The 24,652-nt window shown below is 44.8% G+C and overlaps 2 protein-coding genes across 6 annotated transcripts in view; one reads left to right on the top strand and one right to left on the bottom strand.

Moving 5' to 3' along the window:
- Nucleotides 1–2,710: 2,710 nt before the first annotated feature.
- Nucleotides 2,711–24,635, bottom strand: LOC130282845 (deoxycytidine kinase 2-like). Of its 4 annotated transcripts, none has more exons than XM_056531690.1 (7): nt 24,615–24,635; nt 12,626–12,741; nt 10,101–10,294; nt 9,863–10,010; nt 9,647–9,762; nt 9,436–9,535; nt 2,713–3,280 (listed from the first exon to the last, which is right to left on the bottom strand). In XM_056531690.1, the coding sequence occupies exons 3-7, from the start codon at nt 10,250–10,252 to the stop codon at nt 3,254–3,256; spliced, it is 543 nt and encodes a 180-aa protein (XP_056387665.1). In that variant the 5' UTR covers nt 10,253–10,294; nt 12,626–12,741; nt 24,615–24,635; the 3' UTR covers nt 2,713–3,253. The 4 variants fall into 4 exon arrangements, with proteins under 4 accessions (XP_056387668.1, XP_056387666.1, XP_056387665.1 ...); XM_056531689.1 differs by lacking the exon at nt 24,615–24,635 and adding an exon at nt 15,127–15,369 and having other exon boundaries at nt 2,714–3,280; XM_056531693.1 differs by lacking the exons at nt 12,626–12,741; nt 24,615–24,635 and adding an exon at nt 15,127–15,263 and having other exon boundaries at nt 2,711–3,280.
- LOC130282829 (uncharacterized) overlaps nt 15,490–24,652 on the top strand; it is a 70,139-nt gene continuing 60,976 nt past the window's right edge. The window contains exon 1 of one of the 2 annotated variants that reach the window (XM_056531647.1): nt 15,490–15,573. The gene's annotated coding sequence lies outside the window, so the exon portion shown is untranslated. The remainder of the gene's footprint in view (nt 15,574–24,652) is intronic. The other variant, XM_056531646.1, reaches the window with a different exon arrangement.

Below are 24,652 nucleotides of genomic sequence, written 5' to 3'. Positions count from 1 at the left end.
TTGACATTTCCAGAAGGATAACCATTACACAACGGAACGCTTGTTGAGTGCGATTTATTACGTAAAATTTTACTAAAAAAAAAAAAATACAGAGGGATTAATTCTGCTTCTTCATCCTGTTTGGTGAAAATTATGATTTTTGGTGGTCCACCGTCCTTAATTTTGGGGCCTCATCAACTCGTTCATTTGAGATTTTTTTTTTTTTTTTTTTATCAAAAATTTTTGAAATCTATGTAAAAAAAAAATTCATCATTATGTTGTTCTTGGGGAGGAGTTGTGAAGCCTTAGTGTGTACTCTTGAATCAGCCAACTCCAGGCTGTGTCCTTCATGCAATATATGGGTTACTGATGCCGCAGAGGTGGGGACTGGGTCTGAATTTCAAAATTTGGGATAGCGGGTGCAACCTATGAGAAATCTTTGTGAAACATTTCTCAAGGTCTTGTTTTTTGGGGGGGGAATTTGAAGCCCTGGTGTGTACTGGTGCATCAGCCAACTCCTGTGGGGTGTTAGGGCTCACTTTACCCCTTGTTACATTCCGGGAGGGGTGTAGTTTCCAAAATAGGGTCACATCTGGGTATTGTTTTGGGTTACAGCGGTCAGAACCGCTGTATAATCAGCCACCCCTGTGCAAATCACTTGACGCCTACATATGAGGTAGTTCTGTATTCAGGAGAAATTGCTTTACAAATTTGGGGGGTCTTTTTTTCCCTTTTACCACTTGTGAAAATTAAAAGTATGGTGCAACAACAGCATGTTGGTGTAAAAAAAAAAAAAAAAATTATTATTTTTTTTTTACACTACCATGCTGGTGTAGACCCCAACTTTACCTTTTCATAAGGGGTAAAAGGAGAAAGCCCCCCAAAATTTGTAATGCAACTTCTCCCGAGTACGGAGATACTCCATATGTGGCCCTAAACTTTTTCCTTGAAATACGACAGGGCTCCTAAATGGGAGCGCGCCATGCGCATTTGAGGAGTAAATTGGGGATTTGAATCCGCCACAAAAATACCCTATGGCAGTGTTTCCCAAACAGGGTGTCTCCAGCTGTTGCAAGACTCCCGGCCTTGACAGTCAGTGGCTGTCTGGCAATACTGGGAGTTGTTTTTAAACAGCTGGAGACTCCGTTTTGGAAACTGCCGTACAATACTTTTTTTTTTTTTTTGGAGTGTACTGGGAGAGGGAAAACTTTTCTTTGGAGTGTTTTACCCTTTATTATGTGTAGTGTTTTTAGGATACATTCACACGGGCAGAGGTTTCTAATGAGTTTCTGGCTGGGGCAGCCCTATTCACCCTTTTTTTTTTCTGGGTCACCAGAGACCCGATTGACCCAGAAAAGCTGCAAATAGTTGGTCTGAATTGATCGCTGACATGGGGGAGCGGCAGGGACCGGCTTTCCCACGGCCGTATCCATATGCCCTCAGTCCTCCATCAGCATATTTGTGGGGGGGGGGGGGGGGGAGAAACAGGTATCACCATGCTCCTGAACCCCCACCTGAAAAACAAAAAAAAGGAAAAAAAATAAAATAAAAAACAACCCTAAACAGCCCTTATTAGAAATAATAATGACAAGGTCTGGGGAGTTTCCCAGACCTGTGTCTTGCCTCCTGCTGACACTAGCTAAAACTAATTACCTCACTGCAGGTGGGTGGGTATATCCTGCCAGGGAGGAGCCGACTTTTTATTTCCTAATAACGCCTCCTAGTGGCAAGAGCATATACCCATCTGTAAGGTGTCCCCCAATGAAGAGCAACAAAGAAATATATCTATGATTCAAGATTCACATATACACACACACGCGAAGTCGCACATACAAACTTTTCCATACATTTTTTAATGTTTTCTTATTCCAAAGCACCTTTCTGAAATCTGCTCACATAGTACTTTTATTTTTTCTACACTTTGCAGTGGTCATGTATTTATCAAATTTGATGGTTGCTATTAATGAAGAAAAAAGTTGCATCTCCATTTAAAAGTCGCATATGTATTCCAGGTTCAACCTGGCTTACAAAATTTATGTTGTGTTACAATAGAATAAGGCACAAAATAATTGTGTAAGAATTTACAGACTAAGTAAATAACCCTTATGTGGCACCAACATTTTTCTTAAAAAAAAAAAAAATAATCATATACAACTTGATGCATTTTTGGGGTGGGTAACGTACTGAGCCGGGTTTTTTTGTGGCTTCACTAATGTTTATGTGCCTGTTGGTGCTGCGCTGTCTTCCTTCCCGACAAACTCTGGCCTCAGTTCAGAACTCAACTCCGCCCACCAACGTCACAAAATGGGGGCTCAAAATTAAACAAAAAGGCCTCCAGAGTATGGATATTCATGGTATAGTATGTTATTTTTAAATTTCTGAGGAGGGTGGATGGGTTATTGTAGGATAGTTAGAATGCAGCTATTTAGTACCAGGCCGGCCAGTCAGTCAGTCAGTCAGTCAGTGTGTCACCCAATGCGGTACGCGCCCCCCCCCCCCCCCCCCCTCCCCGTGACTCTCCAGCAACGTTACTGGTTATAAAGGGTAGATAAAGAACTTCAGCTATTAACATAAGGGAAAACTTTTCTGGTTTAAAAAAATGCTCTTGTAAGTGGGTTTCACGGGTATTGCTTACGCAAGATTTATCTAGTAAGGTCATGCGACTATTTAATAGATCAGTAGCACGTAAGCAAAAGTAAAACAAATAAAATAAAATAGTCAGAAAAGCCATACATTTGAAAAGAATCTCCAGTCTTCAACCCACAATAAAAACATACATATTCCATCTTTAATTTTGTCTTAATGCAGCAATAAAATTACACCTTCTTAGAAGATCTTGTATGATTTGAAGCACAGACACATGCTTTACAAGCCACACATTATTAACATGAGGCCAACCTCTGAAAAACAGCATATGATAATTTGTTCACCTTTATATTTTGTAAAATAGCTTCTCAATCTATAAGCTTTCTTAAGCATACATATACAACATGCTACAATGCAGTTTCTAGCAAGTGGTTACTTCTAAAACAACCCCTTTTACCTTCCTGCTGCAGACAATGTCTATAAATTTAAGCCAGCACATATTTACATGCAGATATATACAAATACTAAAAGCAAAAAAAGTGTAAAATATTTCTGTATGAACATAAAGTTGTAAAAAAAACAGACAGACACAAATTCAAGAAAGGTTTTGATGCAGAGTGGTGGAATGTATCAATGTTCCAGCCGTAAGAAGTCAAGTTTAAAAAGAAATAAAAATTAACTGTAGTGGTTATAGGGCCATAAGAAAGTCTTTGACCTGTAAAAAAAAAAAAGAAAAATGTACAAGATTAATTAGAAGACTAAAGGGTAATCATAAAGTACAGTGTGGATTTTATTCTGAGCAGATTAGAACACCTCCAGTGTGTTTACAGGAAATGTCACTATTGATTCACAAATACTGAGCACCCCTTATTTGTAGTTGCACAGGATTTTTTTGTAGAATGTCAGTAAGGCCATACATACAGATGTAAAATACTGTCTGAAATACCGCCTAGTGAATGTGGCCTAAAGCTGGTGTCACACACAGCATTGTTTAGCAACGTGGCAATTAAAATAACTAAATAAGGAGATTTTTGTCTACTTACTGTAAAATCTCTCTCTCGGAGGATCCATTGGGGGACACAGACCGTGGGTGTATGCTGCTGTCTCTAGGTGGTGTGACACTATGGTAATAAAAAAAGGTCGGCTCCTCCCAGCAGGATATACCCGCCTTCAGGCCCTGAGCTAATCAGTTTAAGTTCCAGAGCAATAGGAGGAGAACAGGACAAAGAAGAACCCAAAACTGTCCGAGAACCAGAAGAAAAACCTAACTGAACACACCCTCGGACAGAGAACCAAAGGAAACCCCAAAAAGGCAGGCACTGTGTCCCCCAATGGATCCTCCAAGAAAGATTTTACGGTAAGTAGACAAAAATCTCCTTTTCTCCATCGGCTCCATTGGGGGACACTGACCGTGGGATGTACCAAAGCCGTCCCTTGGGTGGGAAGATAGTCAGGCAGACGGCCGATCCACTGCCGCCTGCAACACTTTACGACCCAGACTAGCATCAGCCGATGCGAAGGTATGAACTCAGTAGAACCTTGAGAAAGTGTGCAAAGACGACCAGGTAGCCGCCTTGCAAATCTGTGAGGCCGAGGCTCTATTCTGAAGAGCCCAGGATGCCTCAACAGAACGGGTAGAATATGCCACAACCCTGAAAAGGAGGAATCTTCCCCTTACAGCGATAGGCTTCCGAAATGGCAGACCGAATCCGAGAAATGGTGGCCTTGGAAGCAGGTTGTCCCTTGCGACGACCTTCCATAAGGACGAAAAAGGAATCACACTGACGAAAAGAAGAAGTGATGGAGAGATAAGACCGAACAGTCCGAACTACATCCAGCTTGTGTAGTAAGCGCTCCTTAGGATGAGAAGGAGCAGGACAATAGGATGGGAGGACAACGTCCTCATTGAGATGAAAGGCCGAGACCCCCTTAGGCAAGAAGGAAGGATCTGGCCAGAAACAACCTTGTCCTGGGGGTCCTGGCTGCCGAGTGCCGCCTTGTCGATTTATGTACGCAACGGCCGTGGCGTTGTCCGACTGGACACGGCCAGGACGGGACTGAAGCCGGGACTCCCAATGAAGAAGAAAAAGAAGAATCACCCGTAATATGTTTATCGGAAGAAGGGTCACTCGGGGAGACCAGAGTCCCTGAACCGTCCAATCCCTGAACACGCCGCCCCAGCCCGACAGGCTGGCATCCGTTGTAACTACCTGCCAGTGAAGGCGAAGAAATGACCGCCCTTGGAGAAGGGGAGAGCGGAGCCATCAGAGCAGAGACTGACGGACCCTGCGAGGGAGAACAATCTGACGATCGAGGGACAGAGACCTGTTCCATCGAGAGAGAAATCGCCAATTGAAGGGGGCAGTAATGAAACTGGGCAAAGGGTACAGCCTCCATAGTTGCCACCATTCGACCCAGGACTTCCTTACAAGTGCGGATGGGGACTGAGACCTGGATCCGAAGGGAGTGGACCCCCGACAGAAGCGCCAGAAGTTTTTCCGGCGGGAGGCAAATTCGGGCAGAGGCCGTGTCGAAGCGAAGTCCCAAGAAGGTTAGAGACTGGGTAGGACAGAGGACTGACTTGTCCCGGTTGACTATCCACCCGAAGCGATCCAGAGAGTGTGGAGAGTGACGTCCACATTCTCCAGAGTCTGGGCTCTGGTTGGAGCCTTGATGAGAAGGTCATCCAGGTAGGGTATCACCGAGACTCCCCTCGACCGTAACAGGCCTATCAAGGATCTTGGTAAAGACCCGAGGAGCCGTGGCCAGACCAAAAGGAGAGGGCTACAAATTGAAAATGCCCCTCCAGAACCGCAAAGCGGAGGTAACGATGATGGCCTGGAAATATTGGCACATGGAGGTAGGCATTCTTGATGTCCACCGATGAAAGAAACTCCCCTTGTTCCAGGGACGCCACCACCGAACGGAGAGATTTCATTCGGAAGTGGGGGATAAGATGACGATTGAGACACTTGAGGTCTAGGATTGGTCGCACAGAACAGTCCTTCTTGGGAACCACAAAAAGATTGGAATAGAAATCCCGAAACCATTCCCCTGGAGGAACGGGAACGATAACCCCCTGGAGAAGCAGAGACTGGAGAGCCTCTCGAAATTGCTTCGCCAGAGAAGGAGACCGGGGGGCCAGGGATCGAAAAAAAAGCGATCCCTCGGAAGGGAGGCGAATTCGATTCAGTAACAGTTGGACACCACGTCCCTGACCCAAGAGTCCTGAAATGTGTGAGGTCCAGATGTCTCGAAAAAGTAAGAGATGACCTCCCGCCTGAGAAGAAACCGCGGGTGGGGGCCTCACTTCATGCAGAAGTGGGTTTGCGGTTGCCTGATTTGGGCACAAAACGGCCGGACCAGTTGGAGTCCGACTTCCAAGATGGGCGCGCTCAGAATGAGGGAGCCTTCTTGTCCAGCAAAGGCACATGCCCGGACCCTTTGCTGGAGCCAAAGGTCCGAAAGGAAGAGGACTTCCTTTGGGAAGTAGGGCGAGCCTTATTTTGAGGCAACAAGGAACTCTTACCTCCCGTCGCCTCAGAGATAATCTCATCAAGGAGCTTGCCAAAAAGACGGCCACCCGTAAAAGGAAGCTCAGTGAGAGACCTTTTGGAAGCGGCATCCGCATTCCAAGCTTTAAGCCACATAGCGTGGCGGAGAGCCGCTAGGTGACCCACAGCAAATGCAAAACAGGCTGACTGCATGGACGCTGCGCACAGAAAATCTCCAGCTTTAGAGCATTTGAGAGCCAGAGCAGATAGATCCTCTGGGGGGGGATCCCGCTAAGATATCCTGATGAAGCTTTTGGCACCACTCCGATAGGGCCTTGGACACCCATGTCGAGGCGAAGATGGGAAGAAGAGCCAGCTGCTTCAGAGGCAAACTTCGCTAATGATTCTACCTTCTTGTCCATGGAATCCTTGAAGGCAGCAGCATCTGCCAGTGGCAGTGTAGTCACCTTAGAGATCCGGGAGATTTGTGGATCCACTGAGGGAGGGGAAACAACCTTAGTGACAAAGTCCTTGTCAAATGGATAATGTTCTTGAATAGTCTTGATTCCCGGGAACCTCAGAATGTCAGATTCCATGCAGATTCCAGAATGTCGTCAAAGTCAGCGTGAGAGCTGAACCTTTGAGGTGCTGGCTTAGCATGATGAAAGGATACTCCTGGAGTGACATCCGAAGATCCTGGGTCCTCTAAGTGAAAGGTGTCTCTTATGGCTGTCACCAATGAGTTCACCGTTTCAACTGAATCAGAGCGGTCCTCTGAGTCAGATGCCGGCTCGGAAGCCTTGTCCGCCAGTTCACCAGGAGAATTTGAACGAGTAGAGGCAGTCCTGAAAGGGGGGGGGGGGGGCGACCCTGACAGGGTATGCGGCTCTGGCGTGGCAGAGCGGCGACTCCGCGAACGTCTTCTGGAGGAGCGACGTTTGTGCCCAGATGACAGGGGGGGGCGGGACCCACAAGGGGAACGCCCACGTCTATCTGAAGACTCAATGGAAGAGTCAGACGAGGCACCCCTAGTACGCTTGTGAGAGCTTGAAGTATGTGGAGACAAGGAGCGGCCCTCTCAGAGGCCCTGCGCAAGGAAGACCCCTTCAAGGCGGACACCACTTCCCGGGAGGCCTCAGCCACTAAACGGGAGACTTGGGTCAAGTCAGCCATATACTGGGTCCGGGAAGAAACCAAGGCTGGTGGAGCGGCTGAATCCACCGGAACCGAAAGGGCATCAGGGGGTACCAGGGGGTCTGGGGGAGCAGGCAGGGCAAGTGGGCTCAGTAGAGCCAGGCATCTTGGTATTCCAGTGCCTACAGAAAATAAATCACTGACGTACCAGGTTTCTGTTTAGAGGGAGGAACAGCTCTGGGTACGGACATAATGAGAAAAGAGACAGGAACTTTCTCACCCTAGTCTGTGTCCCCTGGCAGCTGCAGTGAGGAGAGCTCGGCTCCGTGCAGCTAGAGTGTAAGAAGCAGGCCAGCCAATAGGGAGAGAGGGGCGTGCCTGAAGCAGAGGCACTAACTAATTGGCCCCTTCTAACTGAAAATCGCACCCACAGCGCTGATTGGAGGCCAGTGGTGATCACTATCCACCAGTACCTGTGGATAGTGCAGGAGAAAATATGTGACAGTTTTACTTTAAGATAATTTTATCCAATATATGGGCATGTTTACGATTTTAAGTGCGTTCTTGGTATAATTGTTGCTAGTATATTATGGTGAGCAGCGAATAGGGGTCGTGCATACATGTGCCCGGCACATATATTCAACAGGGGAAAATCCCGATATTGGTGTAATTACAGAAATGGCTATAGTGCCAACTGTCGCAGGTGCGCATGCGCCAGGCCAGAATCCTCCCCAGGCATCTTGAAGTCCAGTGTTCAGGTCCGGATGTTATGCATCTGTGGCCTGCGATCTGGGACTGACGGAGCGGGGCATGTGACGTTGTTCCGGGTCAGGACCCAGCGCATGCGCCAAATGGTGAGCGTCGACGCCATTAGTATGGGGTATTTAAAGGGAGCATGTTGACATACAAGAGAGCATACCTTGGGAAAGTCCATCAAGCAGACGAAACGTACGTTGGGGTGGTGGTGACCGGACCTTACTATGGTTAAGTGTTGCAGCATAAGATATGCTAATTATATAGGGAGCGTTGTACCTTCAGTCAGTGTTAAAGGCTGTTAGCTAAGGATTAGGCCCGGTTTCCCCCTTATAGGCATATTATAGAAGCAAGAGCCATATATTGCTGCTCACTTTACCTTCTATCCCTTACTATCTGGTGACAAAATCTGAGTGTGACCTGAGAGGTCACTATGTATATTTGAGGTGATTTGCACAGAAGTTGCTGATCGTTACAGCAGTTCTGACAAAGAAATACCCACATGTGACCCCATTTTGGAAACTACACCACTCAGGGAACGTAACAAGGTGTATACTGAGCCTTAACACCTCACAGGTGTTTGAAGAATTTTCATTAAATTTGGATGGGAAAATGAAAACTTTATTTTTCACCAAAATGCTGGTGTTATTCCCAAATTGTTTACTTTCACAAGGGGTAATAAGAAAAAAGCCCCCAAAATTTGTAACACCATTTCTTCCGAGTATATAAATACCCCATGTATGGACATAAAAGTGCTCTGCTGGCGAACTACAATGCTCAGAAGAGAAGGAGCGCCATTGGGCTTTTGGAGAGAGAATGTGTCTGGAATTGAAGGCCACGTGTTTACAAAGCCCCCATGGTGCCAGAACAGTGGACCCCACACACACACACACACACACGTGACCCCATTTTTTGGAAACTACACCCCTCAAGGAATGTAATGTGAGCATTTACACCCCCCACAGGTGTCTGACAGATTTTTGGAACAGAGATCCGTGAAGATGAAAAGTGTAATTTTTAATTTGCACAGCACTGTTCCAAAGACCTGTCAACCACCAGTGGGGTATAAATGCTCACATTACATTGCTTAAGGGGTGTAGTTTCCAAAATGGGCTCACATGTGGGGGGGGGGGGGTCCACTGTTCTGGAACCATGGGGGCTTTGTAAAACGCACATGGCCCCTGACTTCATTTCCAAACAAATTCTCTCTCCAAAAGCCCAATGGCAATCCTTATCAGCTTTAGAATAAATTAGGAAAAGTAGAACTTTAAAAATTAAAGAAGCAATCTGTCTGGTTGCTATTGGCAACTGGTCAACGTTTCCTCCACACAGGTTTTAATAAATCTTTTTTGTTTTGTTGGTATGTTTATTTGTACAAAATCAAGATATGTTTAATCATTTGTTATGTGTGAAGTAAATTTTTTTTACAATGTTTGTTTGTACTGTGTTTTGTGGTGCCTGTTCTGTATTTTTGCCTCTATGCACTTACTTTGTCAAGTAATGCTTCTTGCTGGATCTTGTCATTTTTGAAATCATCATTGACATCCAACACTAGAATTGGGGTATGTCGGAGGGATTCAAAGTCCAACCTAGATCAGAAGAACAAGATTAGCATCTTTTCAGACTTTAAAGTATTACTGTAATGGGGGGGGGGGGGGGTCTCTTGCAAGGAGCCAAATTGAAAACACACACACACTTACTGTGTAGTTCTGTCATATAGCCATTTTTCATGTTTATAATGCAGGCTTTCCAAGTATTCAAGTTCAATTCCCTGTTCCTCCTCTCTGCCTCGTGAATGAAGTCTACTCATACATTTCTGAATAAAATGAACAAACAGACAATTATGTTGTTTTTAGAGGTCACTTAAGATAAGTGTTTTTCAGAAGTATAAATCATAGGTATAGGTTATACTGTACCTCTGGCGTTGCTCGAAGATAGATAATTCCATCCAGCTCAATTTCATTCTCGAACTGGTTCAAAAGCCATGTATGCCAGTCCTGATAAATGGCCCACTCTGTGTCATTGATGCTCCCAGATTCAAATAAGCTTGAGGCAAAGACATACCTTCATGGGAAATAAAACTTTATCACACACCCTTCCTCTACTGGAACACATTTCCCTACTATTTACAAACCGATAAAATAAGGTGCTTACCGATCACTGTACACAGAACGCTCAAAGAACTGTACTGGATGCTCTGCTTCCCTTAGCTTAGGAGACACTGGCTTCAGCTGAGCCCTCACACGGCTTAAGCAAGCATATGTCTGAAACGTGTAAGCCCATCGTTTTGGCTTGTCATACAGCATCTGAAGGAGGTTCCCACCACTCTTTTGAGATGTAGACAGTTCCTTTAAAAAAAAAAAAAAAATTTAAAAATTAACAAGGGGTCAAAACTTTATTTTTGGACAGCTACTTTACTCAAATTACAAACAGTACGAGGAAAGTATGAGTACCAACTAAGAACTTTGCATGTACCCCCTGAGGTACACCACCACATGTTGTTGAGAGCCTACATTTAAGTCACTATAATCATTTAGTGAATAGTAATCTACATACAGTGGCAAAGTGAACAGTTCCTGCGGCCTCACACACCAGCCCTGGAACCTGAGTCACAGCAAGTGCTTAGTCAGTTCACCCCACTCCCTCCCACCGGTCGGGCTTCAATGATAGTCTTAACGCATTGCAGAAAGCTCAGGAGAACCATGTTCTCCTAACCAGTGAGGTCCAAGGGTCAGTATCTGAGGCCTCAGGGATCTCACAGATTCCCTTTAAAAGGACAACTGCAGCACAATACACACTTATCCCCTATCTACAAGATAGGGGATAAGTGTTTGATCGCGGGGGGGTCCAACCGCTGGGACCCCCCTGAGATCTCCCTAACGGGGCACCGCCATTAGCGCTCATAGTGAGCGCTAAGGCGCGTAGCGTCGACCTAGAGGTTCTATGGGGGAGCCGGGAGGCACGAACACTGCCTCCCCGCCTCTCCCGTAGAGATGCATGGAGGAGGCATGCCGGCCGCAACGTCATGCTGCAGCAGGCGCACCCCCCCCCCCCTTGCACGGGAGAGCCACGGCACAGCCGCAGCCCCGTACAGGAGACCGTGGGGGGTCCCAGCGGTCGGACCCCCCCCCCCCCCCCCGCGATCAAACACGTATCCCCTATCTTGTAGATAGGGGATAAGTGTATATTGCGCTGCAGTTGTCCTTTAATGTGGTTAATGTCAGGTGCCCAGAATACAAATAACCTCCTAGAAGGTTTGCTCCAGATGCGGTGAGTGTTGGCTATTATCAGTGGACAGACAGTCCCACTACACATTTACCCTTTAGATGTCCCAGACACATTTACCCTTTAGATGTCGTGATCAATTCCGATCACAGCATGTAAAGTAGGGATCAACCAATATTGATTTTTTTTTTTAGAGCCGATACCGATAACCTGTGAACTTTCAGGCCGATAGCTTATACAGATATTCTGTGCATTTTAATTCCCCCCCCCCCCAAATATCCTTGGTAAAATGAGGGTGCGTGTGCAGGTATACCCTGATAAATTTTCTGCGGTCGCTTTAAATCAATGAACTGCAGCAGCTTTTGTGGGGGCGCTTCCCTCCCCCTGCCTGTCCTGGGGTCCTGAGTCCAACCACCGCCGCTGCCAGAGCACAATGACGAGAGACTTCCTCAACGTGACAGCTCACGATGCCGCCGAAGCCAGAAGTAGCGCGGACCCTGGGAACCAGTAATTATAAAACCGGGGATGGGGGAGGCAAATGGGGCACCGGCGGTGGTTGGACTCCGGACAGGCAGCCGAAGAGAAGCATGCGGCGGCTGTCTCTGGCCCCGCAAAAGCTGCTGCAGTTCATTGATTTAAAGCGCCCGCATAATCAGCAAGGTAATTGCCGATAACTTAAAAAAAAAAAAAAAAAAAAAAAACACACGTGAATGTCGGCCAAACCGATAATCAGTCCATCTCTAAGGTAAAGTATTAAATGAGATATGCCAGTAGTTCGAGGACCTCATCGGACCCCCCACTGTGACGGTCCAATGAGGTACATTGGCAGCAGGGGGTCCTCTTATTTGCCCCTAAATCTCTGATTTAATGATACAGCCTGGCTTATCTCACTGTATTACGCTATGCAAGCATGCACTTGCATCTCAACACAAAATGTAAAAATGTTGTACACTGACACTGCCACCAGTTTAAGTGCAGGACTTACAGAAAGGTTACCATGGCCAGCGATCAGCTGCAGAATGACATGCATGACATACGGATCACCACAGCACTTGAAGGGACAGTTCAGTAATTGCAAGCTCCGAGGACAGTACAGTTTTTTTTTTTGTAACCTTGTTCCAGCCTCTAAGGCTATGTTCACACAATGGAATTTCCATGCAGAATTCCGCTGCAGAATTGTTGATTTCAATGGGATTCTGCTGCACTGTGCACACGACGGTATTTCCAGATTTCAGAGCCCGTGCAGAAATACATTGCCGTCTATGAGGGGGGGCACCATTTCAAGCGGTCCTTGTGCTAGCATGTTCTACCGGCGCTCCGCTGTTGGTGCAATGTCTGCACATAAATGGTTCTGTGCGAACATTCCACCGTCTGAACATCCTCTAAGCATCTGTTAAATGTCAGGAAACCTCTTTAATGCCTATGTGGCACTGTACGGACAGTTTCATAAATACCTCATGCTCATCTTCAGTAGTCTGCACATTACACCACTTGGCAATGGGCTCCGGAACAACCTCCCACTCATCATTTGCCCTTTCAAGAAGTTTGACAAACGTTGATTTTCCGGCAGCTGCAGAAACAGAACGTTAAACCAATAATCATAAAGGCTGGGGTTTTTCTTGGATACACACAAAAGGTATATTCACACAGCACATTTCTCCGTATAAAATAAAAAATGATATATTTATATTAGGCCTGCAAAACATATCGCAATCCCAATCGACTCGTGATTATTGGGGACTGCGATATTTCGATCTGGTGATTACTTGCAGCAGCTCGGCCTGGCTTCCTACGGCGGCTCTGCCCGGCATCACGCGGCATAGCATTTTGCAGCCCTGAGGTGGCTTAGCCAGCTCCCGTGCTGTGCATCGGTCTGTGGCTTTCTCCAGCAGTGCTTAGCGCTGGCAGGAAGTCACTTCCTCCCAGCAATCTATGGTACAGCAGGAGCCACATGGTAGGAAGTAACAGAGTGCGGACCAGGTACATGAAATGGGGACAGAGAATTAAGTTTATTCCTTCCCATTTCATATTTTAATATTTAATAATGACATGGAGGAGATTAGTTGTATGAAGGGAATGGCCTGTATGAAAGGGGGACAGGGGCTGTACGAGAGGGGGGAACACAGGCTATATGAATTTCATATAGGAGTACCCCTCATATCTGGTCCTCCTCATATAGTCTATTCCCCATTTATAGCAGGTCCCCCTCATATAGCCATTTTCACTCCTATAGCCTATGTTCCCCCTCATAGCTGCCTACCCAACAAAGACATTCCCCTAATATAGCTGATCCACTCCATATAGCAACTGTCCCCCCTAATATAGCCATTCCCTTCCCTATAGCCTATGTGCCCCCCCCCCCCCCTTCATATAGCCAATTCCCCTCACACCCATTCCACTAATTTCATATTATGAAATTAAGCTATTGGCTATCTGAAATGGGGGGGGGGATTTCACCATTTGTTATATCGCAATATTTACCTTCGTAATCGCAGACGCACATTTTCCCCATATAGAGCAGCCATAATTATTATATATATATATATATATATATATATAGTAAAAATGAGTAGCCGTATTAGTCCAGTGATGCAAATCAAAATGTTACAGTATTTTGTAATACCTTTTTTTTATTGGACTAACAGCATTTTGTAGACCCCCGACGTCACACACATACATACACACACACACACGACATAATAGAAACAGTAGCAACAGGTATAAACCACTTTATTTTCAGTGAATCCATGGACATTGGCAGCACAAGCGGAGGACGAGGAGTGCAGGACGCTGCAGATGCTGAGGGGTTACAGCCATTTCACCTGCGCTTCATCAGACCACACCTGCCAGTGATGTTAGTTCAGGTAAATACCCTCTAGTAGCCACGTCACTGGTCAGGTGTTTCCAACACGTGACCTAAAACCCATGATGTCAAAAACAAAACCCCTCAGCGTCTGCAGCGTCCTGCACTCCCCGTCCTCCACTTATGCTGCCAATGTCCGTTTGGATTCAACAAAACTGAAGTTTATAGTTCATTTAGACGGGGCGCAACGGGCAACAGCAGGTCTCGATGGAACCCATTATAGTCAATGGGGTCCGTCAGGTGCCGATGTTTTCCAGCTGGAGTAGCAGGGAAAAAAATAAATAAATAAATTGTGCAAGCAGTATTTTTTTTCCCTCTTTCAATTCTCCCCGGTGGCCGTCACACTACAGTGTGACAACTATAGTGTTAAAGGGGCCTAACATGCAAAATACTTGCATAACAACAGCTGTTGTAAAACTACAACTCCCAGCATGCCTGGACAGCCTTTGGCTGTCCAGGCATGCTGGGAATTGTAGTTTTACAACAGCTAGACATTTATCAAAACCTGTGCAGAAGTTGACCATAGCAACCAGATTGCTTCTTTAATTTTTAAAAAGGGCCTCTAAAAATAATAATATAAAAATATTATAAAAGTGATCTGATTGCTATGGTGAACTATTCCTCTGCACAGATGATAAATGACACCACACTGGGAAAACACTGGACTATGGAACCTAGGCCGCATTACCTCAGCTGGACGCAGGGTGGCGCTGCCGCCATCATAACGAATGGCAGTAGAACCCGCCATATTTTACAAACTGAAAAGCTCCAACGAAATCAAAGTGTAGAAGTGGCGGGAGGATTTACCTCATAACATTCGCAGCGATCAGCCCTGTCCTCTATTTATGATCCCCCCCAACCCGTCTGTCTACAACTACAATCCTGATGAGAGTTGTAGCTCCGCGACATCTGCTGAACCACAGGCTGGAAGGAGTATTGTCGTACGATCCCATTATACGTTATAGAAGGAATTTTAATACACAATTCATTGCCATAAACCAGCATTGAGGAGTAAGCAGACGGACTGAGGCGCCAATCTAGCGACATGACACTAAATGTCCGCTTACAAAATAAGAAATATTCCACACTCACCAATGTTTCCCTCTATAGAAAGCTTCTTGCTTCGCTTCTGAAAGCTGAGGTCCAGTCTGGGGCTGTAGCACGTCCTCTTCGGCGGAGTGGCCATGGCCGGCGGGAGGAGACAGGTGTTACAGGATAACAGACAGCGAAGCGTACGCTGGAAACGCGCAAAAAAAAACCTACAAACTGTATGAATCGCAGGCTACTGTATATAAGGTTCCAACGCTGGTCCAATCAGAGCGTAGACGATATACCATCAGCCATTGAGAGCCTGGCAGGACGAGCCGCAACAACCAATCAAAGCAGGCGGGGCGGTCTCAAAAAGCGCGGGATGTTCAAAGCTCAATTGTATTGATAAGGAGCGCGGGACACTGACAGCTGAGCCCAGTGACGTCACCGGCGGGCGGGAGACACAGACCCCCATCCCTATGGCTGCTGCTAGTGTCCCCTCATGAGGCAGTAAAGAAATAATATAAACGATTACAAATTCAGTTTACTATGAGGAATAATAGTAACGACGAGATATATGACAAGATAAAATATCTATGTGTCACCACATGTTTTAGTCATGTGGAGCTGTCTTTCCGCCTTTGTTTTTATAAAACATTCTTAATTTCTTATAGGTGAATGTAAGAAAAACACTGTTCAACACTGCTCTTATGGGTATAGGAGGGTTTCTCCATAGTTATTTTTTTTAAAGTTCAAAAATGACACTTAAAGGGGTAGTCCAGTGGTGAAAAACTTATCCCCTATCCTAAGGATAGGGGATAAGTTTGAGATCGCGGGGGGTCCGACCGCTGGGGCCCCCTGCGATCTCTCTGTACGGGGCCCCGGCTCTCCGCCGAGATAGCGGGTGTCGACCCCCGCACGAGGAGGCGGCCGACACGCCCCCTCAATACATCTCTATGGCAGAGCCGGAGATTGCCGAAGGCAGCGCTTCGGCTCTGCCATAGAGTTGTATTGAGGGGGCGTGTCGGACGCCGCATCGTGCGGAGGTCGACACGCCCCCTTCCCGCGGGCTGTCGGGGCTCCGTACAGGAGATCGCAGGGGGCCCCAGCGGTCGGACCCCCCGCGATCTGCAACTTATCCCCTATCCTTAGGATAGGGGATAAGTTGCTCACCACTGAATCACCACTGGACTACTCCTTTAAAACAAGCAGTTTAAATATGCAATAAACTACGGCAAGTATGACCCTACCCTAAGGGTACAGTCACACGTACAGGATCTGCTGCATATTTTCTGCAGCTGATTTTGCTACCCATTGAAGTTAATGCACAAAGTATGCAGCAGATCCTGTACGTGTGAATGTACTCTAAGGGCTCATTCACATAAACGTATTTAGTTTCAAACTGGCACCAGGTTTCCCGTTTGAGGGTACGTTCACACCTACGCAGAATTTGATGCGCAGGATTTTCTGCTGCAGATTTCAATGTAAACTAAATGACTGAGCACAGCTTCTAATCTGCAGTTACAAATCCTGCTCATCAAATCTGTGCAGGACCCTGTACATGTGAACTTACCCTAAGGGTAAGTTCACATGTACTTACCCATCACCTATCTCAAGGTCAGGAAGATGGTCAAGAAGTCAAAACCAGCTGAGGTGGCTGAGGGAGTTATGTATAGTGCATAAAACATCCCATTGCTTGACACAGGTTTGACCCCCATGGATATGCTATATAAGCCCACATATTGTAATATCCTTGTAAGGGTCCTCCGGTGGTATACATAGGCATACCTTTTTGCTGATATACTGGCATATACTGGCGACACAGAGTGCAAACACAATATGAACCCACTCCATGTTCACACTGGATAAGAATGTGTGGCATGTCTGCATGGAAAAGAGCGGACATTCTGCACATTTGACTAATCGGCGGGCACAAGGATAGCAATGCATTGTGTTGTGGTATCGGCACAAAGAATAGACAAGTCTATTCTTTCTGCGGATGCCGGAATCCAAACTTCGGCGCCGGAAAGATCTGGCACAGAAATTCTGCCGTGTGAACTGTGCAGCAGAATTCCATTGAAATCAATGGGACTCTGCTGCTGCGGAATGTTCGTACAGAATATTACGTACCGACATTCCGCATAAGTTTTGTCCATGTGAACACAGCCTTAGGGTCTGTTCACACGGGTGGATTACCTGCGGAATATCGTATTTGCTGTGGAAAATCCTCAGTGGCTTTTGCTACCCTTGGCTTGAATGGGTCGGCAGAAAATCCGCAGTAGAGGCAGATTTGCAGATTTTCCTTTGGACCCATTGAAGTCAATGGTAGCAAAATCTGCTGCTGATTTTGTACAGAAAATACACTGCAGAAAATTTGCAGGTAATCCGCCCGTGTGAACGTACCCCTAGGGTATATTCACACAGTGGAATTCCGCATGCAGATTCCGCATCAAATTAAAGCCCAATAGACTTCAATGGGACTCCGAACTCCCATTCACACTTCAGAATTTCTGCATGCGGATTCCGTACCGATTACACAAAGAATCCGTTTCAATTTTGCACTAAATCAGCACAAGCCAAAAACCACCCAAATAAATGCTGACACGGAATTGGTGCAGATGTGCGGAGATTTTGCTGTGTGATTAAAGCCTTAGGCTAGGTTTCAACTTGTTTTTTTTTTCTGTGTGGCAAAAACACCCAAACAAATACCCACTCTGTCGCATGACTTTTTTTGTGAAAAAACGCTACGGCCAGATGTTAGCTGCAAGTCAATAGGGAGCTGCAAAATGCCAGATCCACTTAGTGTTTTTCAATTTGGCGTTTTTTTAACCTATTGGTGTTTTTCAGCTATTTTTGGCTCTTTGGCAGTTTTTCAAAAACATCCTCTTGTTGAGACTTTGGCATTTTTTTAACGAAAATGTGGGTTTTAACTTTGGCGTTTTTGCAGGCAGAAAAATGCCGCCCCTAGTTATGACGACAGGAGCCAGGCTGGTAAGTCTGAGGGTCTATTCACATTGTACGTTTTGTAAAATGTGAACAGACCCTTCTGGCAGTGTTTTCCCAGACAGGGAGACTCCAGCTGTTGCTAAACTACAACTATTGGAGGCTCTCTGTTTGGGAAGACATTGCAATATGGGCCTTCTCCCCAGCGGAGAGTGCCAAAAATTTACTAACCAATTTTTAACCCCTTAAAGGAGTACTCTAGTCCAGAGTATTCCTGCTCCGTTCTGCCCGGGCTGCAAAATAAATGAAAATGATCCATCACTCACCTCCCTGGGTTCCTGCGAAGCGCCACTACAGCTGTTCGGTCCTCCGGTGCATCTCCTTCATACTTCCGGGTGTAACGAAGCGTCACATGGCGCTCAGCCTATCGCTGGCCGAGGCTGAACATCGCGGCGGCCGGCGATAGGCTGAGCGCCATGTGACGCTTCGTTACACCCGGAAGTATGAAGGAGATGCACCGGAGGACCGAACAGCTGTAGTGACGCTCCGCAGGAACCCAGGGAGGTGAGTGAGGGTTCTTTTTCATTTATTTTGCAGCCCGGGCAGAACGGAGCAGGAATACTCTGCACTAGAGTACTCCTTTAATGACACAGGGTATTTCAGTTTTTGCATTTTCATTTTTCCCTCATCACATTCTAAAAATCATAACGCTTTCAATTTTGCACCTTAAAATCCATATTATGGCTTATTTTTTGCGCCACCAATTCTCAATTGCTGTGACATTAGTCATTTTACCCAAAAATCCACAGCGAAACGGAAAAAAAAAAAATCATTGTGCAACAAAACTGAAGAAAAATAACTATTTTGTAACTTTTGGGGGCTTCCGTTTCTACGCAGTGCATTTTCCGGTATAAATTCCACATTCTCTTCATTCTGTAGGTCCTTAGGGTTAAAATGATACCCTACTTATATAGGTTTGATTTTGTCGTACTTCTGGAAAAAAATCAATACTACATGCAGGAAAATGTATACTTTTAAAAATGTCCTCTTCTGACCCCTGTAACTTTTTTATTTTTCTGCATATGGGGAAGTATGAGGGCTAATTTTTTGCACCGTGATCTGATGTTTTTATTGGTATCATTTTTGTATTGATCAGACTTTTTGATCGCTTTTTATTCACTTTTTTATGGTATAAAAAATTACCAAAAATACTCTATTTTGGACTTTGGAATTTTTTTAAGTGTACGCTATAGACCATGCGGTTTAATTAACGATATATATTTATAGTTCAGACATTTACGCACGTGGCGATACCACATATGTTTATTTTTATTTACCCTGTTTTATTTTTTTAATGGGAAAAGTGGGGTGATTCTGACTTTTATTATGGAAGGAGTTAAATGATCTTTATTAACACTTTATTTTAACTATTTTTTTTGCAGTGTTAAAGCTCCCATAAGGGGCTATAACATTGCACACACTGATCTTCTACACAGATCACTGATCAGTGTTATCGCTGCTCGACTGCTCCTGCCTGGATCTCACGGAGCAGTCATTCAGCGATCGGACAGCGAGGGGACAGGTAGGGACCTTACAGCTGTTCAGCAAGCTGTTCGGGACACCGCGATTTCATCGTGGCGGTCACAAACAGCTCCCCTGAGTTATCTTTTTTTTGCATAAATAATTAATTTTATTTCAGCCAAATACCAACCAAGCAGCAACAGCCTGACGTTACCAGGGTGGGCGAGGACCATTGTTACTGGCCCTCCGCAGCCTAAATAACGCCAGCCTGTTACTGACTACGCCCAGGAGCGCCATATTTGATGCTCCCTGCCTGTTGGTACCGGCTCTTCCCAACACCCCTGTGGCGGTGGGTACCGGGGTTATAATTGGGGGTTAGTGCTAGCTGTTTTGGGGGCTAACACTAAGCCCCGGCTTAGTAATGGATTCTGTCTATTAGACAGCTTCCACTACTAAGCCTGTCAAGTAAATAAATAAAAAAACACAACACGTTTCAAAAAATTTTATTCCAAAAAAAACTCCCCCACAAGCCCTCGTTAACCATTTTATTAACATTAAACAGATTTTAAAAAACGCTGGTCATCCTTTGTGCGGAGACTGCATGGAATGCATAGCAGTCTATGAGACGATGCATTCACGTGCGGTCCTAATGTCGGCGCCCGCACTCTCCGGAATGTCCGCACGGAGATTCTCCATGGGGACATTCCAGTGTGTGAACATGGCCTTAAGACTTTTTTGTGAGACAAGTTTTACTTTTCATTCGCACATTTTATTTTATCATATAAATGTATTACGAAGCAAAATAAATTATATATAGGGCAAAATTGAAAAACATATGGAAATGGTCAATTTTACGGGCAATAATTTTAATGAAGTTCACAATACACTAAAACTGACATGCTAAATTTATTTTATTGCTCAGTACTATTCCAATGATACCAAACTTGGATAATTTATGTTTCATTCTATGGCAAAATAAATAAATAAATTTAAAAATATGAGAAAACTTAACAAAAATAAAAAAAGGACAGTTCATTGCCATGTTCTGACCCCTATTACTAAAACCTATAATAATTTTGTTAGGGATTATTTTCCACCATTAGCTATAGTTTTTAACACTTTTGCACTTTTAGCACTTTTGTGTACTTCTGCCTTTTTTTTCTGATGTGATCAGGGGCGTACCTAGAGCATTTGGCAACCGGGGCGGACCCTTTGTTTGGCACCCCCACCCGCACCCCCCCCCCTTTAATTACACCCCCTCCCCCCCCCTTAATTACACCCCCTCCCCTCCCCCAGGGGTGGACTGACAACAATCGGGGCCCTCGGACCAAAAAAAGGCAAGGGCCCTTGCTAGGCTCTGCAGCTCGTCAATCTTCTGCCACGCTCCTATTCCACCCAAATCCCACACACAATAAACTTAAATTTATATATGTAAGAAACACTTTAACGTAGGTAAATTTCCATAACCAATAATACTGGTATACAAGGAGTAAATATATACCACCACACAATAACTGGATAATACCGCCATATTGTACTGAATAAATCCACTATACACAGACCACTATACTATAAAGGATCTGTATACCATATACGTGATCATATACAGGACCATATGGCGGTAGATATCAGCTGTACACAGGATGTGTATACCATATAAGTGATTACAGTTACATTTTGGGACTCACAATTACGTATTTTCTTATCAGCGGCGTCCTCTTTCCTTTTCTTCTCTGTCCGGATAAGACCGACATGTGGATCTCTTAACATCTGCAGGAAAAACATGTCAGACTCTGCATTTTTCCAGTGCCCTCCCCTCCTCTACACAATCTAGGCATATGCAGTGTTACACCCCCCCTCTTCCCCATAGGTATATGCAGAGTAACCCCCCCCTCTCTTCCCCATAGGTAAATGCAGTTACACCCCCCCTCTTCCCCATAGGTATATGCAGAGTAACCCCCCTCCCCCTTTTTTCCCATAGGTATATGTAGTTACACCCGCCTCTTTCCCATAGGTATATGCAGTTACTCCCCCCTCTTTCCCATAGGTATATGCAGTTACATCCCCCCCCCTCTTTCTCATAGGTATATGCAGTGTTACACCCCCTTCCCCATAGGTATATGCAGTGTTACACCCCTCTTCCCCATAGGTATATGCAGAGTACCCCCCCTCCCCGTTCCCCATAGGTATATGCAGAGTAACCACCCCTCCCCCATAGGTATATGCAGAGTAACCCCCCCTTCCCCCAAAAAATGATGCTCACCTGATATCCCTCTGCTGCAGGGCCGCGTCTTCTCCCCTCCACAGTACAGGAGCCGGATGAGTGACGTCACCGGCGCCTGTACTGCGTGCTGCGTGGGGGCGGAGGTCACGTCTCCTCTGTGTAAGCTGCAGATGCGGCTCACACAGAGGGAACGCCTTCTCCTGTATGTATGTGTATCGCGCATACAGGAGAAGGCACCGCTGTCTGCTGGGCATCTGGGACGAGTGTCCTGGACCACAGCAGCGGCGGCAGGTCAGTCCGCCCCTGGCACCCCCCTTGTGAGTGGCACCTGCCCGGGGCCGCCCCCCCCCCCCCCCCTTGGTACGCCACTGGAATGGAATTTTTACTTTTTGTGCGTTTATACTGTTGACCTTGTAGAATATAATCATTTACTAGTTCAGACACAATTATGCATGTACTGATATCAAGTACTTTTATTTTTTTATTACTTTTTTATTAGATTTTAATGTTTACTGGGGGGATTTATTTATAGTTTTTTATATATTTTTTTTTTTTACTTTTCTTTAGACTTTTTTTTGTCCCCCCTAGGGGCCAATTCGAAGCTATCTGTAGAATGATTACATAAAGTAAAGGGGTTATACACCATAAATTGATTTTAGTACATACCTGTCAGACAGTAATGGACATGCTTAGGAAGGATCTGCGCTTGTCTTGGGGCTAAATGGCTATGTTGTGAGATTACCATAACACTGTGGCTATCATTTTATGAACAGGGTATTTCCTGTTGGAGTTCGTTCTCTCAAACTACATATCCCATAGTTCCTTGTTTGTAAGTGTGAGGTCACTTACCTCCTTCCCACACATCAGCCACCCCACCCATTGAAACACAAATGAGCTGCCTTCCATGCAATAGACCAGTGTTTTCTAACCAGGGTGCCTACAGCTGTTCAAAAATATGATTAGTTGCAGAAAGATCTCTCTTCCACCCAGCGGTCGCTCTACACATTGAAGCAGGACAGGCTCCCTTTGTACACCTGACTAGTGATGTCATGTCTCGGTTGCACTGCAACCTGGGAAAACCTGAGTAATTTTGTATGCTGTTAAAAATAAATATTAGGGCAAAAATCACATAGGAATTGTGAGAAAACAGTCACACACAGGTACAGAAACTATATTATGAACTACACTAATTTTACAGGCTATGTAGCATAGTCAAAAAAATCCTGGAATACCCCTTTTATGTAATGCCATTGCATTATATTGATCTATGTTCTCAGCGCTCGATTGCTAAAAGCCTGTCTGAGGTAATGCTCACTCAGCAAAATTTCTGCACTGAATTCTGTATGAAAATTCTGCAGTGAATTCCACAGAAATTAATTGTTCATTCACTTCAATCATCCATTCACTTCAATTGCTGCAGCAGAAATTCTGCTGTGTGAACGGGACAGCGAAATCCCATTGAAGTGTATTGGCTATAAATTCATGCAGAAATTCTGGAATGTGAACATACGCTAATAAAAGGAAAAGGCCAAAGTCCCAGCAACCCATCAGCACCCTGCAATTATATCTACTAGACACAAGGGATTACAGGAATGTAATGTTTTAAAGGGGTACTCTGCTTGACATGTTATCCCCTATCATACTAACAGGAGTGAGCACAAAGGAGTGCTAGCCCCTATGGGGACATAAAAAAAGTGTAAAAAAAAAAAAAATGTAAAATAAAAAAGCAAAAAAATTTGAAAAATCCCCTCCCCCAATAAAAAAGTAAAATGTCTGTTTTTCCCATTTTACCCCCAAAAAAGCGTAAATGAAATAATAAATACACATATTTGGTATCGCCACGTGCGTAAAAGTCTGAACGATTATAATATATTGTTAATTATCCCATACGGTGAACGGCGTAAGCGTAAAAAAATTTAAAAAGTCCAAAATTGCTGTTTTTTGTCATATTTTATTAAAAAAAAATTATAAAAAATGAATGAAAAAGTAAAACCTAAGCAAAAGTGGTACTGATAAAAACTACAGATCATGGCGCAAAAAATTAACCCTCATATCGTCCCATATACGGAAAAATGAGAAAGTTATAGGTGGTCAAAATAGGGCAATTTCAAACATACTTATTTTGTTAAAATGGTGTGAGATTTTTTTTAAGTGGTACAATTATAGAAAAGCATATAACCATGGGTATCATTTTAATCGTATTGACCCACAGAATAAAGAAAACGTCATTTTTACCGGAAAGTGTACAGCGTGAAAACCAAGCCTTCCAAAAGTTGCTAAATTGCGGTTTTTCTTTTCAATGTTCCCACATAAATAATATTTGTTTGGTTGCGCCGTACATTTTATGGTAAAATAAGTGATGTAATTACAAAGTACAATTGGTGACGGAAAAAACAATCCCTCATATGGGTCTGTGGATGGAAATATAAGAGACTTATGATTTTTAGAAGGCAAGGAGGAAAAAACGAAAATGCAAAAATAAAATTGGTCTGGTCCTTATGGACAAAATGGGCCTGGTCCTTGAGGGGTTAAATATGTGCCTCAACTGTGTGAATGAACTCTATTTTCTCTCTACACCAGTACACGCCCCATATGATTCACCCCTGTAGTTAATTTTTGTGTGCATCAAGGTTTATCTCCCCCTATGAACTTCCTGCTGTGTATATAATGTGTGTGTGTATATATATATATATATATATATATATATATATATATATATATATATATATACACACACGCACATATACAGACACACACAGCATATACAGCAGATGCAGCGTAGGGGTTTTTGCTACCCACTGACTAAGCTATTTGACACACAAAAGACTTTAACGCAAAAGAAATTCTGCGCATGCGCTCCTACCCCCATCCGTTACAGTAACCGTGACGTCACTGAGCGCG

This window comes from Hyla sarda, chromosome 7 (genome assembly GCF_029499605.1).
Source record: "Hyla sarda isolate aHylSar1 chromosome 7, aHylSar1.hap1, whole genome shotgun sequence".
NCBI lineage: Eukaryota > Metazoa > Chordata > Amphibia > Anura > Hylidae > Hyla > Hyla sarda.
Note: the sequence above shows the minus strand (reverse complement) of the source record. Positions and strands in the feature narration are given on the sequence as shown.